This window comes from Triticum aestivum, chromosome 3B (genome assembly GCF_018294505.1).
Source record: "Triticum aestivum cultivar Chinese Spring chromosome 3B, IWGSC CS RefSeq v2.1, whole genome shotgun sequence".
In the NCBI taxonomy this organism is placed as follows: domain Eukaryota; kingdom Viridiplantae; phylum Streptophyta; class Magnoliopsida; order Poales; family Poaceae; genus Triticum; species Triticum aestivum.
In genome coordinates, this window is record NC_057801.1 from 798,563,775 (window position 1) to 798,581,457 (window position 17,683).

The 17,683-nt window shown below is 43.8% G+C and overlaps 1 protein-coding gene across 2 annotated transcripts; it reads right to left on the bottom strand.

The window, feature by feature from the left end:
• Window positions 1-643: 643 nt before the first annotated feature.
• Window positions 644-6,395, bottom strand: LOC123072508 (serine/threonine protein kinase OSK4). 2 transcript variants are annotated; one of them, XM_044496068.1, is made up of 11 exons: window positions 6,173-6,391; window positions 4,750-4,938; window positions 4,212-4,405; window positions 2,967-3,149; window positions 2,742-2,873; window positions 2,435-2,620; window positions 2,032-2,121; window positions 1,876-1,959; window positions 1,651-1,791; window positions 1,343-1,573; window positions 644-1,056 (listed from the first exon to the last, which is right to left on the bottom strand). In XM_044496068.1, exons 2-11 carry the CDS (start codon window positions 4,931-4,933, stop codon window positions 943-945), a joined length of 1,539 nt encoding a protein of 512 aa, XP_044352003.1. In that variant the 5' UTR covers window positions 4,934-4,938; window positions 6,173-6,391; the 3' UTR covers window positions 644-942. The 2 variants fall into 2 exon arrangements, with proteins under 2 accessions (XP_044352003.1, XP_044352002.1); XM_044496067.1 differs by having other exon boundaries at window positions 2,742-3,149; window positions 6,173-6,395.
• Between the last annotated feature and the right edge of the window lie 11,288 nt (window positions 6,396-17,683).

Below are 17,683 nucleotides of genomic sequence, written 5' to 3' on the forward strand. Positions count from 1 at the left end.
AGCCCTAGCCACCTCATAGCCCGTGCCATCCACAACTCTTGTACATTTTTGCATTGTACAATTTTTTTTTTGAAATTGCGTAAATTCGTTCTGGAACTTGTGAACAACTTTTTATAAATAGGCAGACAACTATTGAAATTTGGGAACAATTTTTTAAATTCAGAAACATTTTATGTCTTCGACGAACATTGTTTGAATCAGCGAACATTTTTTGAGTTTTGTGAACATTTTTAGGAAAAATTGGAATTTTTCGCTCAAAATTCGAGAAAATTGTTTTAAATATTTTTGAAAATTAACTCATGAATATTTTTGAAATTGTGGACAATTATTTGAAATCACAAAACTTTTTTGAATCAATGAACGTTTTTTTAAATTCATTTTTTTAATTCACGCATTTTTGTTCAAATTCACGAACATTTTGCCAATACGTGAACATTTTTTAAGACACGGACACTTTATGATTTCTGCAACATTTACAAAGGTTCACTTTTTTTTTTAGGTTCGAACTTCTTTTGTATTACAAATTATTTTAAAGAAGATAAAAACATAAAAAGATGGTGCTCGTGCAGCCCTGCCCATGGGCCGGCCGAATAGGCGGGAGGGGAGGGTATGCGAGCTGGCTTGTTCGCAGAAACAGAAAGGGTTCACCACAACCTATTTACCATATAAATCTTATTTATAACAACCACAACTTTTTGGTGCTTGACACAGGACTAGTCACTCAAACAAGCACGGTTCTTTCTGTAAAATGCACCTAATCTGGATAAAGTCTTTATGTTTAAAAAAAACAAGCATGGTTCACTGTCAGGGACTGGGTAAACCGAAGATGAAACGCACAACCTACATACTTACACACCATCACTTATTCACCATTGCGACAATGAAACGCACCGCACAGGACAGTCATATGTTCTGCTATTCACCACTCAACCAAAACAAGCACTATAGAACCCTAAGGTTGGTAAGGAAGGCCGCACAAAATTCCAGGAAGAGGAGCTGGGGTCCAGTGACTCTCTGCATGTCGAGCAGGTACTTGTCATCCTTGGTCTTGTAAAGCTGGAGAAAAAAGTAAGAGAAATTTAGAGCCAAATAGACACCATATACAGTACCATGCATGCCCGCGAAATTGTAAAACCTCAAGCATAGACTGGATGACCAACCAATACTGTGCAGCCTTAAAACTTGGGAATTTTGTTTTGTCAATGTGAACCAGCAGACATTACTTGCAGACACGTTATTTTATCTAGTGATCCGACTGTGAAGGCAACATTGAGTACAAAATCCCTTTTTTTGTTATTGCAAACAAATACATTAGTAGTACGTTGAAGGTGAGATTGCTCACCTGGATTTCAAACTTGATCACAGTAGGTAGCCTCCCATTAGCATCGCCAATATCCATGATGGTAGAGCCATCAACAAAGCTGTGGTTGGCATCTAACATATCACTGACCTGAGGAAACCCAGGGCACCACCTGCATTTCATGTTGTGGTCTCCATTCTTCTTCCAGCGGACATTTAGTTCCTGAAGTGCCTTTAGAACCTCAATCATTATATCACGAGGGTGAGCTGGAGACTGTTCGATAAGTGATGCATTAGTTCCGCAGCTGAATGTGCAAAACAAAGCCAACTAAAGTGGACAATGTTCAAGACCTGGAGGCCAAGAGCCCATTTCCTTTGAACGGGGTAATATGGCCGCAAGCCACTGCCTTGAGAACCATTGCTTCCTAGAAGATAATTCTTGGTACTAGGCCTTGCTGATTCCGATAAAGTAATCTGATTAAAACTCCTATCCTAGAGAACCATCCATTCACAAGTTAATAGTGCTTAAACCTTTAATGCATTAAACAAGTACAGATGATGCAAATGTGGACTAACCATTGGTTGTTGATAGTCAGCCCCCAAATAGCCACTAGTAGCCCGGAACCGATTGTCCAAGAGCAAGTAATATGCAACAGTTGCCTGGAAACATATAGTCAAAAGTCAGTTATGAAAACTGAATGGAATGAACCACTAATTTTTGTTTGAATATACCTCATTTTGCAGCCTATTACACAGCGAACCACCCACATGATATTTATCATATCCCAGATTGACAACGTCTTGAAGTGTTTTTTCATCAATCTTCAGAAATGAACATATAGCAAATCAGCATATCATTGCTATATAAACGGCATTTGAATGCTTGATAGTAAAGGAAATTTTTTATAAATAAAAGAGTAGCATCGCAAGGAGACTTGATGTGCTACCTTTATGAAACCCAGGGCACAACTTTGGTCATTGATTTCTATAATATTTGTTTTTGCAAATATTACATTAATATTATACCCATAAAAGAGAGCATTTCATGAAAAAAGTGTTGATCTTAGTTTTCCTATCATCCATCCAAGATCCTGTATATATGGTAGTCGCTTGAAATGTGAAATAGATGGGGTACCATTTTGGCTTGTTGTGGCGTGTTTGGTGGAGTCACTGCCAGGGAGCGAGGAAGGCGATTCTGAAACCATGGGTGGTCCCGAATTCCACGAATTGTGATTCTCTTTATGGGATCAACAATAAGTATTCTTGGGATCAAATCCATTGCAAGATCAGATAAATAACTTGGAAGGATATAGAAACCTCCCTGGAACACCAAACAAGGGGGCGTCAAATCTCCAGACAAAAAAGGAATGCTAAAGTCCAATTAATTTACAAAAGGTATACATTTGTCAGATCCAAATTGATCTACATACGTTATGTCTCACCTTTATCTTTTTGAACAGGTTGGGAATATTGTCATCCTCAAATGGAACTCTGCCACAAAGAAGAGCATAAAGTATCACCCCACAGCTCCAGACATCAACCTCAGGTCCAGCGTACAAGTTACCTGAGATAAGCTGCGCAGAGATCCTGGTTAAAGCTATTACCGCAGACGATGTGTGCGAAGAAGTATGAGGATAAGGAGTCAAATAATACAAATAAGTGAATACCTCTGGTGCAGCATAGTTTAGACTCCCGCATCTAGTCTTCAAAAAATGGCCATCATGCATCACATTACTTAACCCAAAGTCAACAAGTTTCACATTATATTTAGAATCAAGTAACAAGTTTTCTGGCTTTAGATCACGATGAACAACCATGTTTCTGTGGCAGTATTCAACACCAGATATAATCTGTTCAAGAAAAAGTTAACAAAAAACTATTGAGAAAAAACGTCAATATGCATTCAGTGAATCAGAAAGAACCCTTCAAATTACATATTCGCCTTCAGAAGGATATACCATCTCTATATGTTTGAAAGCACAATTTGATTTAAGGACTTAGACTAATTAAGACAATCAGGGCATGATGAATAGGATGCCATTTAAACAAGAATTGATTTATTTACTGATACAAAGATAACGCATGCATCAAAAGATGAAACACCAGAGTGATACTAAAATTTCGACGCATCCAGAAGACGTTACCTGGTTGATCAGTTCAATCCAAAAAACAAAGAAATTACCTTTCAAAGCTTGCAACAATATGTGGTACAAGTCTTGAGCTAAAACCTAAAATGTCTTTTTTTTGTCGAATTTTCTGGTAACATGACCGGTTACCGTCTGAAGAGAAAATCATTTGAATTCAAACGTCACGATCGTGCCAAAAGAGGGTATGCATGGGCTACCATAAAACTGTCCACGGCCAGGTGGTTACAGAGCCTGACTTCTCTGCTAGAGGTCGCCAGAAGTCAACTCCGTTTTTTTTTGCAAACTTCATATTTTTTTAGGGGAGGGGAAACTTCATATTTTTAGTGCATAAAAAGTATCAGCTACGGTGCTGATGATGAAGAGTTGAATCAGGGCCATTGGGTACCGGCAAGGAAAGAAAGTAGCTGATCACTGGACCAGCAACAACTTAGCGTGCACTATGTTTTAAATATAATATATTTATACAATAGAAATTTCTGAATTTGAAATTTGTTTGAAAATTTTGTGCCAAAAAATATGAATATTTTATGATTTTCCTGAAACCGATTTTTCCGGAGTCGAGAAAAAAAATCCTTAGCTAAAACTTAGTCAAGGAATGCAAACCAAGCAAATTGCTCATGATTACACAGTAAGCATGTGAAGAATGCGGGCACTGGACAATTGGCCAGGATGTCCATATATTTCACGATCAAAATAAGAAGCTCAGCAAAGTTCATTAATGAACAACTATTGCTATTCCCAACAGGCCAAGAGCAGGAAAGGCACCTGCTGGAAGATTCGACGAGCTTCATCTTCCTGTAACCGCCCTTTCTCAACAATGTAATCCAATAACTCACCATTCTGGCAATATTCCATCACAACAAATATATCCTTAGGTGTCTCAATGACCTCATAAACCCGGATGATATGAGGGTGAATTAAGTCAATGAACAACCTCAATATCTTGATTTCTCTCTTTGCTGGAAACGAGATATGAGAAAACAATAGAAGTAAAGTGTTAGACATTCAGCCTATGAAGAAATTCCAGCTGCAAATTTTACTAACTCGCAGCAGCAAAACAAGTTGAACTGCTAATGTACTTTATCTCGACTAATTGATTTAAGTGGGAGTCAGGAACATGCCCACAAGTCTGAGCAGCACTCTGAAAGCAGATAACTCGAAATCCTGAGGAAGCAAGTCGGATGTATCCTACTCCCTCCGTCCCAAAATATAAGAACGCTTTTAACACTAGCATAGTGTCAAAAACGTTCTTATATTCTGGGACAGAGGGAGTATATTATTGTACAAGGAGAAGGAGGCATACCTTTCTCTTCCATTTCCATAATTTCCATTTGACGACGGTTCAGAATCTTTATAGCAACTTTCTGTCCTGTAAGCTTATGCTCTGCAATCATCACTTTTCCGAATGTGCCATGACCTAATGTTTTGCCCACATTGTAGTTCTTCAATGCTTCAGAATGTCCGCCTCCTCTGGTGTTCCCATCCATTTTCACTATGCCAAAACAAGAGAAACGATATGTGTGATTCAGAAAACAGTTTTATAGTTCAGACAAAGTTGATCAAAACTGGTGAAACATGAGTTACGCGGAATATACTGATCATGTATAATATTATGAAATGTTTACAGCATGTCACTTCTTAGAGACTGGCCTTGAGTGTCAAATGAGTGGGCTGGCCATGAAAGACCACTATGTGACATGACTGACGAGGGCAATTAAAGGTCAACGAAATGGGTGAAGTTCCCTTCTCAAATGGGGAGAGCCATAGCATATTCGATCGGTGAAGTGTGGTTCAGGGAGATGATCGGCAACCAACAAGTACTCCCTCCGTTCCAAATTACTCGTCGTGGTTTTAGTTCAATTTGAACTAAAACCACGACGAGTAATTTGGAATAGAGGGAGTACTATCTTGTACGGATCGAGTAGGATCATAATATATTACCATAAAAATGCCTGCACGCGCATCACAGAATGACTATAGGCCTTTCTTCATATGTATGTATCAGATCTGGCAAGGATGGTTGGGATAACAACTATCGATAATGCTCGCTTGTGCTTTGGTTGCCTGGCCCTAGTGCGAAGACAGAGACGACACATAGAATCCTAGCTAGTGGGTTAAGACGCAAAGTAGTCTTAAAAAGGTTCACAGATTAATTATACGATGACTAGGCATATATGTGTGGTAAACATGGAAGTGCCATACAAGAAACGAAATGCAGTCATGCAACAATGAATGAGCTAACACATGAATCTGCTACTGGTACTAGCTACTCAATGACTGTAGATACAACAATTACACTATGGTATGAGCATCAGAATCAGAATCCCCCGATCGCTCTGTAGGATCTTTTCGACCATATATAGAGTAAATTTGGGGAAAGTCGGCCGGCCGATGAATCAATAAACCATGTAATTAACCGATAAGTCAGTAATCAAGACTTTCGAGTCCGAGCGGGATGAGGTGAATGTTGGTCGGGCGGATCTGCGGCAAAGACCTCTGTTGGAGGGAAGAAACAAGAAGGGGCACCGCAATCCCCACAACCACAAGCAGAGCAAGAGCAGCACACAAACTGGACTAGTAAATTCCCCACTCCCTCAGAACTGAAAATTAAGAGGACGCGCGGACCGCCCCAGCTCTCTACCAAGCCAGGCAAGCAACGACGACGCAGAATCACTGAACTCCGGCGAGGATTGCAGCAAAGATGAGCAGGGCGATTCCTTAATTACCTGGCTAAATCGCGTGGTCAGCCGCCCCCGCCCGGACAGAGGAAGGCGCCGGCCCAGTGGAGCGGAGGGCGGCCTCGAATCGAGAGAGGTTTTGGGGTCGATCGGCTGGTCTGGTCGCTCTCTTCTCCGGGGATGGGACTGATGGAACTTTAGGCTTTGTGCGAGAGCCTAGGTGAGGGCGGCGTACCCGGGGGAAAGAGAAAGGCCAACGTCAGCATCACCATCGCTCTTGCGTACTACACGTGTCGGCTCGGCTCCCTCTCGCGCCGCTCGCTGACCATCGCCTCGCGCGCGTCCCGGCCGTTTGGCTTTCTGGCTGTCTTCCTCTTTCTCCTCTGTCGTTTCCATATTTCCCTCCTTCCGTTCGCAGCGCGTCGCGTGCGCCGGACGATTCCTCCGTCCGTCCGTCGTCGGTTGATTTGGACGGTGTAGGAATAGGATGGACGCTTTTCGGTGGCCGGTGACGCGGCGCTGATGCGAACTATGCATGCCGTGCGGCCGGCGTTGGCGGTGGGTGGGATTAACTTACCGTGGAACGTCGCTGTTACGTGCGCGACGAGGACGCTGGCTATATTGGGTGCGTGCGCACGTTGCACTGTTTTCTCCGAATTTGTTTTGTCTGTCACGGTAACGCACTGCCAACTCAAAAAAAAAAAAAAAAACAGTGCTGTGCACCAGTCACGATCCTGGTAGCTGGCTGCTTATTAATTTTCGCGTGGCACACCTAGAATTGGTGTTTTCTCTGGATTTCACGTGTGCGACACAGGTTGTGTACATGGGACGCGCGACGACGTGTGTGATGCATGCATGTAGACGCGCGCGAAAGGTGTGCTGTATGCATGCATGCGCGGGCTCGTGTGCTTCTTGCCGGCGCGCACGTGAAGGTGCGGTGCGTTGCGTCAAGATGTACTCCGATTCCAGGGGCGTGAAGGTGAACTGCGCTTCGCTTCGTGACAAGGTGTGCTGCACGCACGGCGTCAAAAGTGTTGGCCATAATCCATCCCGTTGCAAATTCAGTTAATTTCCTTTTAGTAGCACAGTACTACTGCTGTACTTGGCAAAATAAACGGCCAACTGACGTGTGCGTGTACATGACTTTGTCGACTTACATTCTGTTGATTAGTTAGCTAGTTATGGGCGGCCTTGATCCGGTCGTGTGATGGCATGCGAACGTGATCGCGGCACGCATACGCACCTTGCCCACATCGAGCGTCGTGGGATGGCACGACCATAAAGCTTTGGCATAGGCAGGTTTTACTTTCTGTAATCATAGGACAAATAAATTGAGAGAAATAAGAGAAAGCGGCAAGTTGAATGTTACACAAACACTTGTCTCCTACCCCAGTTCTCTCTGTCGTGATCGCCTTCCTATTTCGACAGCAGCACGTGGCATCAAAGCCAAGGTTTCGACCGGAAGAACTCTGGCACGGCAGTACAGGTCGCTGGCTCGCGCACTCCGCCACGGATGCGGGCAGTGAGCCACGGGTGGAGCAAGACGAGGCGAGGCAGGGAGGTGAAGGTAGTGCAAAACACGGTGAAGGAGCACGTTAGCTCCACCTCATACCTCATGCTCACCCGGGCCAACTACACCGAGTGGGCGGTCACGATGCACGTGAAGATGCAGGCTACAGACGCTACACATGTTGCCTCCATTTGAATCTAAGGCCTCCTTTGGTTTAGAGAAATTTCATAGGAATTCTAGAGGATAGGATTTTTATAGAATTTTTTCCTTTAGAGCCCTTTGGTTCATAGGAATGGATTCCTATTCCCACATAGGATTGGTTCCTATCCTCCACATTTCATAGGAAAATAAAAAAGAGCCTAGACTCAATGAAAAAATTCCTTTGGTGTCAACCAAATGACATCTTGTTTCCTATTCCTACTCATAGGATTTGAGATACATGTCATCTCATTTCCTACAAGATTCCTATTCCTGTGATAATCCTATCCTATGAACCAAAAGAGGCCTAATCCATATTCATTTCACACACACACATACACACACACACAGACACATACACATATAATAATAATAATAATAACTCATCATGCTTATATAACAACTTAGCATCATGCATCATCATAATAATAAAAAACTCATCATTGGTATCATAATAACAAGTCGTACTCATCATCATGATACAACTTCTACTCGTTATCATAATAACAAGTCATACTCATCATCATCATAGTCATCTAACCAACCGTTCTTAATTGTTCTTAGCACATGATCATGAGTATCAGCTAGGACCTAACTACCCTCTCTAAGGTAAAATAGAATAAAACAAGATAGGCCCTGACTCTCCATTATGGAGAATGGAGACTATCCTGTCTTCAATTCTTGCGCTTCGCACAATGTTGGTTCCAAGTAGCTCCCTACGATTGTCCATACATTTTTTTCCATGCTTTGATTGTCAGGTCTTCATCGGTTTTAGAAATCTCGTATGAACAGTAGTGAAGCCTAGGCAAACCTAGCCGTAAGCTAATAACATCAAGGTGACCTTTGGGAAGCGTGAGATGAGGCACACAATCCTTCGGGATTTTCTGTTGAAAAACATAGTAATAACGTCGTAGTTAGCAATGTAGTTTAGCTTTAGAAGAATTTATGCAAAAGAGGCATGGATGTCGTAATAGTAAAAAATCTTACCATGCCATCTCCATAGATGTTACAAGAGTTTGATAATTGATATTGTAATTCTCAACATCAATAAGAAATGAGATAAGATGATCTTTCTCCTGATAAGTTAATTCTGCGTCATCCTGTAGTAGGTTCTGTCTACTATCTTCCGTACATTCTTTGAAGAACAAAAATAAGCTATCAGTGGAAATAAGTTGTCAACTATTTTGAAATAAACAATATAAATGGCTTAATAACTATGTTTGAGAAACTCACATAGCGGTAGAATTGGAAGCGTATCAACAAGGACCCAAATGTCCATATTATCTTGGTTGATGGGAGGATCACCAAGATCCAAGGTGACAAGCATAACCTCATGAAAAGCATACATCTTGTAAAGTGCTCCCAATTCGGGTAACCAAAATGGGATACACTCTTGCTACTTCTTGAGCTTGCGTTGGTTTTTCCCTTGAAGAGGAAAGGGTGATGCAGCAAAGTAGAGATAAGTATTTCTCTCAGTTTGAGAACCAAGGTATCAATCCAGTAGGAGACAACGCACAAGTCACCGAATACCTGCACAAACAATCAAACAACTTGCACCCACCGCGATAAAGGGGTTGTCAATCCCTTCACGGTTACTTGCAAAAGTGAGATTTAATAGAAATAGATAAAAGATAAAGTAAATATTTTTGGTATTTTGGTTTATAGATTGGAAAGTAAAAGATTGCAAAATAGTAGATCGGAAACTTATATAATGGAAAATAGAAACTTGTATGATGGAAAAGAGACTCGGGGGCCATAGGTTTCACTAGAGGCTTCTCTCAAGATAGCAAATAATACAGCGGGTGAACAAATTACTGCCGAGCAATTGATAGAAAAGCGCAAAGTTATGACGATATCTAAGGCAATGATCATGAATATAGGCATCACGTCCGTGTCAAATACACCAAAATGATTATGCATCTACTACTATTACTCCACGCATCGACCAACTCCTGCTTGCATCTAGAGTATTAAGTTCATCAATAACAGAGTAACGCATTAAGTAAGATGACATGATGTAGAGAAATTAGCTCAAGCAATATGATGAAAACCCCATCTTTTTATCCTCGATGGCAACAATACAATACGTGCCTTGCTGCCCCTACTGTCACTGGGAAAGGACACCGTAAAATTGAACCCAAAGCCAAGGACTTCTCCCATTGCAAGAAAAACCAATCTAGTTGGCCAAACCAAACCGATAGTTCGAAGAGAATTACAAAGATATCAAATCATGCTTAAAAGAATTCAGAGAAGATTCAAATACTATTCATAGATAAGCTGATCATAAATCCACAATTCATCGGATCTCGGCAAACACACCACAAAAAAGTATGACATCGAATAGATCTCCAAGAACATCGAGGAGAACACGGTATTGCGAATCAAATAGAGAGAAGAAGCCATCTAGCTACTAGCTATGGACCCGTAGGTCCGTGGTAAACTACTCACGCTTCATCAGAAGGGCAATAGAGTTGATGTAGAAGCCCTCCGTGATTGAATCCCCCTCCGAAAGGGTGCCAGAAAAGGTCCTTAGATGGGATCTCACGGGTACAGAAGGTTGCAGCGGTGGAAAAGTGTTTTCGTGGAATCCTCTAGTGGTTTGGGGATATTTGGGAATATATAGGCGAAATAATTAGGCCAGGAGGGTCACGGGGGCCCACAAGGGTGGGGGCGCGCCCTACCCCTCTAGCGCGCCCTCCATCCTTGTGGCCGCCTCGTGGCTCCTTCGAATTCATCTCCAAGTCTCCTGGTTGTCTTCTGCTCCAAGAAAAACCATCACAAAGGTTTCATTCTGTTTGGACTCTGTTTGGTATTTCTTTTATGTGAAACTCAAAAACAAGGAAAAAACAGGAACTGGCACTGGGCCCTAGGTTAATAGGTTAGTCCCAAAAATAATATAAAATAGCATATTAATGCATATAAAACATCCAAAATAGATAATATAATAGCATGGAACAATAAAAAATTATAGATACGTTGGAGACGTATCAAGCATCCCCAAGCTTAATTCATGCTCGTCCTCGAGTAGGTAAATGATGAAAACAGAATTTTTGATGTGGAATGCTACCTAACATATTTATTCATGTAATTTTATTTTATTGTGGCATGAATGTTCAGATCCATAAGATTCAAAACAAAAGTTTAATATTGACATAAAAACAATAATACTTTCAAGCATACTAACAAGGGAATTATGTCTTCTCAAAATAACATGGCCAAAGAAAGCTTATCCCTACAAAATTATATAGTCTGGCTATGCTCCATCTTCATCACACAAAATATTCAAATCATGCACAACCCTGATGATAAGCCAAGCAATTGTTTCATACTTTTGATGTTCTCAAATTTTTTCAACTTTTACGCAATACATGAGCGTGAGCCATGGACATAACACTATAGGTGGAATAGAATATGGTGGTTGTGGAGAAGACAAAAAGAAGAAGATATTCTCACATCAGCTAGGCGTAACAACGGGCTATGGAGATGCCCATCAATAGATATCAATGTGAGTGAGTAGGGATTGCCATGCAGTGGATGCACTAGAGCTATAAGTTTATCAAAGCTCAAAAAGAAACTAAGTGGGTATGCATCCAACTTGCTTGCTCGTAAAGACCTAGGGCAATTTGAGGAAGCCTATCGTTGGAATATACTCCCTCCATTCCAAAATAGATGACTCAACTTTGTACTAACTTTAGTACAAAGTTGGGTCATCTATTTTGGAACAGAGGGAGTACAAGCCAAGTTCTATAATGAAAATTCCCACTACTATATGAAAGTGATAACATAGGAGACTATCCACTACTTTGAAGCACAAGTGTGGAAAAAAGATAGTAACATTGCCCCTTCTCTCTTTTCTCTCATTTTTTGGGCCATCTCCTTTCTTTATTTGGCCTTTCTCATTTTTTTCTCACATGGGACAATGCTCTAATAATGAAGGTCATCACACTTTTATTTACTTTACAACTCAAGAATTACAACTCGGTACTTAGAACAAAATATGACTCTATATGAATGCCTTCGGCGGTGTACCGGGATGTGCTATGAATCTAGAGTGACATGTATGAAAGAATTATGAATGGTGGCTTTGCCACAAATATGATGTCAACTACATGATCATGCAAAGCAATATGACAATGATGATGCGTGTCATAATAAACGGAATAGTGGAGAGTCACATGGCAATATATCTCGGAATGGCTATGGAAATGCCATAATAAGTATGTATGGTGGCTGTTTTGAGGAAGGTATATGGTGGGTGTATGGTACCGGCGAAAGTTGCACGATACTAGAGAGGCTAGCAATGGTGGAAGGGTGAGAGTGCGTATAATCCATGGACTCAACATTAGTCATAAAGAACTAACATACTTATTGCAAAAGTCTATTAGTTATCGAAACAAAGTACTATGTGCATGCGCCTAAGGGGATAGATTGGTAGGAAAAGACCATCGCTCGTCCCCGACCGCCACTCATAAGGAAGACAATAAAAAAATACCTCATGCTCCGACTTCGTTACATAATGGTTCACCATATGTGCATGCTACGAGATTTACAAACCTTAACACAAGTATTTCTCAAATTCACAGTTACTCACTAGCATTCTAATATCACCATCTTTATATCTCAAAACAATTATAAGTAATCAAAGTTCTCATAATATTCAATGCACTTTACATGAAAGTTTTTATTATATCCCTCTTGGAAGCCTATCATATTAGGACTAAATTTATACCAAAGCAAATTACCATGCTGTTTAAAGACTCTCAAAATATAAGTGAAGCATGAGAGTTCATAAATTTCTATAAAATAAAACCACCACCGTGCTCTAAAAAGATATAAGTGAAGCACCAGAGCAAAATTGCCTAGCTCAAAAGATATAAGTGAAGCACATAGAGTATTCTAATAAATCACGATTCATGCATGTCCCTCTCAAAAGGTATGTACAGTAAGGATGATTGTGGAAAACTAAAAAGAGAAGACTCATATCATAAAAGATGCTCCAAGCAAAACACATATCATGTGGTGAATAAAAATATAGCCTCAAGTAAAATTACCGATAGACGAAGACGAAAGAGGGGATGCCTTTCGGGGCATCCCCAAGCTTAGGATCTTGGTCGTCCTTGAATATTTGCTTGGGGTGCCTTGGGAATCCCCAAGCTTAGGATCTTGCCACTACTCATTCCATAGTCCATCAAATCCTTACCCAAAACTTGAAAACTTCACAACACAAAACTCAACATAGAATCTCATTAGCTCCGTTAGTATAAGAAAATAAATCACCTCTTTTTGTACCGTTGTGAACTCATTCTTGTCACATCCCTAATTCTGGTATGCTCAAGGTTAGCTAGTCATGTGTGCATCATGTTTAAATTCAATTTAACTTTGAAATGGGGATTTGTCAAACCCTCAGAATCATTTTTGGAAATGACCCAAATAAAAATTGCTCCAAAAAGGTCCAAGAAAATGTTCATATTGCTCTCCGAAAATATTGGACAGAGATAAAAATCAAACCAATATTTTTAGGAGCTCATAAGTATTTATTTTGGGCATTTGGAATTAATGCATAATTATTTGCATTGGATATATATGTGTTATATATATAATATATGTCCAAAAATTGTACCATTTGTTGAGGAGCTCTCGAATAATACCACTAGTTCCTACAAATATTGGCATAAGGAAATAAAATGATTTAGTATTATTATTAAATCAAAACATATGTCAGAAAAAAGAAAAGAAACAAAATGGGAAAAAACCTACCTGGAGCTTACCTGCAGCCGTCTGGCCCAACACTGTTCGGCCTGGCCGGCCCAGTTGGCCAGCCCAACCCACCTGTCCCCCTCCCCTGTCGTCTTCCTCCCGCCAGGAGGACAACGTGTGTGGCCGCTGTCGTGGTTCTAAGCCTGACAGTAGAGTGGGGGGTAGGTATTGAGAGGCAAGGTCCTAGCTATGGAGAGGCTGTAAACACCAGGGATGTACGAGTTCAGGCCCTTCTCGGAAGAAGTAATAGCCCTACGTCTCGGAGCCCAGAGGCGGTCGAGTGGATTATGAGTATATGAGTTACAAGGTGCCGAACCCTTCTACCTGTGGAGGGGGGTGGCTTATATAGAGTGCGCCAGGACCCCAGCCAGCCCACGTAGGAGAGGGTTTAAGGTGAGTTAAGTCTGGGGCGTTAATGGTAACGCCCCACATAAAGTGTCTTTACTATCATAAAGCCTACTTAATTACAGGCCGTTGCAGTGCAGAGTGCCTCTTGACCTCCTGGTGGTCGAGTGAGTCTTCATGGTCGAGTCCTTCAATGCAGTCGAGTGAGTCCTTCGTTGGTCGACTGGAAGGCGACCTCTTCTAAGGGTGTCTTTGGGTAAGGTACTTAGATCAGGTCCATGACCCTACCCTAGGTACATGACCCCATCATTAGCCCCCGAATGGATTGAGGCTTCGAGTGAGGAAGGAGTTGATGTCATTTCCGATTAACCTTTGCGCTCTGGTCGTGCGTTGTTCTGGACCAAAGAATCTCTTCGTCGACAGTGAGCAACTTGTCTTCAGTCGACTCGATCCATTCTCTTCTTGCGTCGAGTGATCTTTCGGGCTTCGACGATCTCCGAGCGACGGATCGCGGGAAACCCCGTGTCTGACAGACTGATCTGCTGTTCGCGGATTTCGCGAGATGCGAAATTTGGGGACGCGCGCGAAGCGGAGCGGACCGCGGCGTTCGGATGGGACGGGACATAGACGCCTCGATCTCCGCGCCGCTTTTTTCGCCACGTATCCCGTCTGCATAACTGTTCCTGGATATGATTAGATCGACCGGGCCCACCTGTCATCCACTCGGAAGGGACCTTATAAATGCGCCCGGCGAGGATTTCTGTACTGTGCCTCAGCATTCTCTCTCCCTCTCTGCTCCCTTCGTCCCCGTCCAGCGCGCTCGCTCTCGCCCCCGCACAACTTCCCCACGCGCATCTCGCCGGCAACCATGGCCAAGGAGAAGACGGCGGTGCTGGAACGTGCGAAGAAGGCGTCGGCGTCGGAGAAGGCGAAGGGGAGATCTACCAGCCGCGGCGGGTCTTCGTCCAGATCCCGCCTGCCGAAGGGCTGGGTCCAAGGAGACTGGATCCAGTCGACCATCACAGAAAAAGACCTCCTCGACATGGCCAACGAGGGCTTGATCCCTCATGGAGCTGTGAGGCTTCCGGGGAAGGAGTGGAAGCCCCAGCCAGAAGAGGGTGAGTGCGTGCTCTTGGCCACCCATGTTGATCGTGGATTTTCTTTGCCGCCGAGTATTTTCTTCCGTGGCTTCTTGAACTTCTTTGGAGCGCAGCTCCACCACTTTACCCCAAATTCTATCGCCTATCTTGCCGCATTTGTGTCCATGTGTGAGGGTTTCTTGGGCTGTCGACCGCACTGGGGTTTGTTCAAGCATATATTCACGTGTCGCTCTCAGACCGTGAAGAAGGCGAGCCCAGGCGATGAAAGAACCCGAGTCGTCCAAATGTGTGCGGGTCTGGGGATCCAGGTGAGGAATAAGAGCACCTTCCCGCCCATGACCTTTCCCGAGTCAGTCAGAGGCTGGCAGTCGACCTGGTTCTACTGCCAGGACCAGTCGACGCCGGGGCAGTCGAGTGGACTCCCTCAGTTTACCATGGACCGAGTGAACAAGCCCTCCTCTCTGAAGTTGATTCCGGAGGAGAAAGCTGACGTGAAGATGTTGATGGAGCGCGTGGTGCAGTTGGTTCGGGAGGGAGTGACAGGCATGGACCTCCTGGAGGTCTTCCTTAGGCGTCGCATCCAGCCCCTTCAGTTCCGGAGCCACTGCATGTGGTTGTACTGTGGGACTGAAGACGAGACTCGAGTCCATCCAGAAGCAGTCGACGATGTCACTCTGGAAAGATGGATGGTAGCCGTTACCGGAAACAAGGATAACCCACGCGGAGCCAGAAGGATTCCTCCACTCGACCACAACAGCGATCCAAACAAGGTACGTTTGCTCCGCTCTCCACTGTGTTCTTGTCGCATTCATTTCCGTTTATCCTGCCGACTGGTCGACTGATCCTTGTCTCGATATCTGCTAGGCTCTCACCGAGCTGTACTCGATGCCCAATGGGGCACAAGCTCCGACTGAGGAGGGTGAGGCGAGTGGGGGCGAGATCCAGGAAGAGGAGGAATGGGACTCGGACGTTGCAGAGGATGATGACGATGATGATGATGATGACGGTGATGAAGATGACGTTGAGGACGAGGAAGAAGAGGAGGAGGAGGTCGTACCACCGCGCTCAGAAAGGCGGTCGAAGCTTGTCCACGACCCTTCGACTGAACGTGGCAAGGGGGTTGCGACCGTTGTTCAGTCGACCAAGCGCCCTCGGACCACCTCTCCGGTGCCGACTGAAAAGGCGCCGAAGCAGCCCAGGGCGGCCTCGTCAAAGCCGATCAAGCTCCTGCCGAAGATGAAGGTGTCCATCCCCACCATATCAGGGTAATCGTGCTGCTTAAGTCTTCTTATTTTGTGTGAACTTTGTCTCTGGTCGACGCTGAAGTTAGTCGACTGATCCTTTGGAGTTGCAGTGCTGCTACTTCTGAAACCTCAGCCCGGGATGATGACCACGAGATGGAGGACACAGCAACTTTGAAACCAGGTACTGTATTCTTAACGCCGTTCTTAGTCGACTGACTCGCGATCTCTGATGCTGATTCTTCTCCGTAGCTCCACCCAATACTATTATCAATCTCCCTGATGATGATGAGGATGAAGAACCACTGAAGCGCAGGAGGAGTAGGAAAGCATCCGCCAGTAAGGTGCCCCAGGATGTGACGGCGCCTGAGATTCTGATTGCGGAGGAAGAGAACACCACTCGACACACAGTTTCCTTCGCAGATCCATTGACGAGTGCTCAGCAGCCCTCCCTCTTCACGACGCACCACGTCCCAGAGGACCAAGCTGGCGCGGCGAAGGAAGCGATACGCCAGGCGGGAATCATGATGGAGCAGTTAAAGACCATCCGGGATGCGAGCCAGGCGGCTTATGACGCCAGTTCTGCCCTTCAAAGCAATGTTCAGGTCAGTCGACCATTGTTTGTTCTGTTTGTTCAGTCGACCATCCATCTTTTCCTTTCCGGAATTTATAGTAGTCACCCACTGGGTGTGTCGATTAAACTCCGTGTTAGCGGGGGCACGCTGAGTGCACCCGCTGGGTGTAGTCCCCAAGGCTAAGGTCGACTGCTGGCAGTCGGCCTTAGGCTTTATGATGTCAGTCTATCTGTCAGTCGACTATGTCGACTGGATTTCACAAACCGGTGGGGGCACGCTGAGTGCACCCACTGGGTGTAGTCCCCGAGACTGTGGTCGACTGCTTGCAGTTGATCACAGTCTTAAAGAATACATCTCTCTTTTTTTTTCTTTTTTTTTGAGGTCGACTGGTCGACTTTGTCTTCAACAGAATTAGTGGGGGCACGCTGAGTGCACCCACTGGGTGTAGTCCCCGAGACTACGGTCGAATGCTTGTATTCGGCTGTAGTCTTAGAAACGTGTGTTTTTTCCTTTTTCACTCGGAAGTGAATTATATTTGACATTTAGTCGATTGGTTCTTCGCAGAACTCTTGTGATCTTGTGGCTCGCTACTCTGAGCTGGAAAACAAGCACACTCAACTCGAGCTGAGCTTGAAGCTGGTTCAGGAGAAGCTGACGAAGGCAAAGGAGGAGACCGAAGGTATGTTTGGTGAGACCTTGACGACTGCTTTTCCCCTTGCTTGTTTCAAAATCTGACCTTGCTGTACCTTGCAGGTAAGGTAAGGGAGGCCCAACAGAAGAAAGACCTCGAACTAGCTGAGAAGATCAAGCTTGCTGACGAGAAGTTAGCTTCA

Coding starts and splice junctions, on each gene's coding strand:
- LOC123072508 (XM_044496067.1), bottom strand. CDS start 4,933: ATGGATGGGAACACCAGAGGAGGCGGACATTCTGAAGCATTGAAGAAC. Junction 4,406..4,749: donor TATGGAAATGGAAGAGAAAG/GTATGCCTCCTT, acceptor TCTCGTTTCCAG/CAAAGAGAGAAATCAAGATA. Junction 1,574..1,650: donor AATGGGCTCTTGGCCTCCAG/GTCTTGAACATT, acceptor CTTATCGAACAG/TCTCCAGCTCACCCTCGTGA.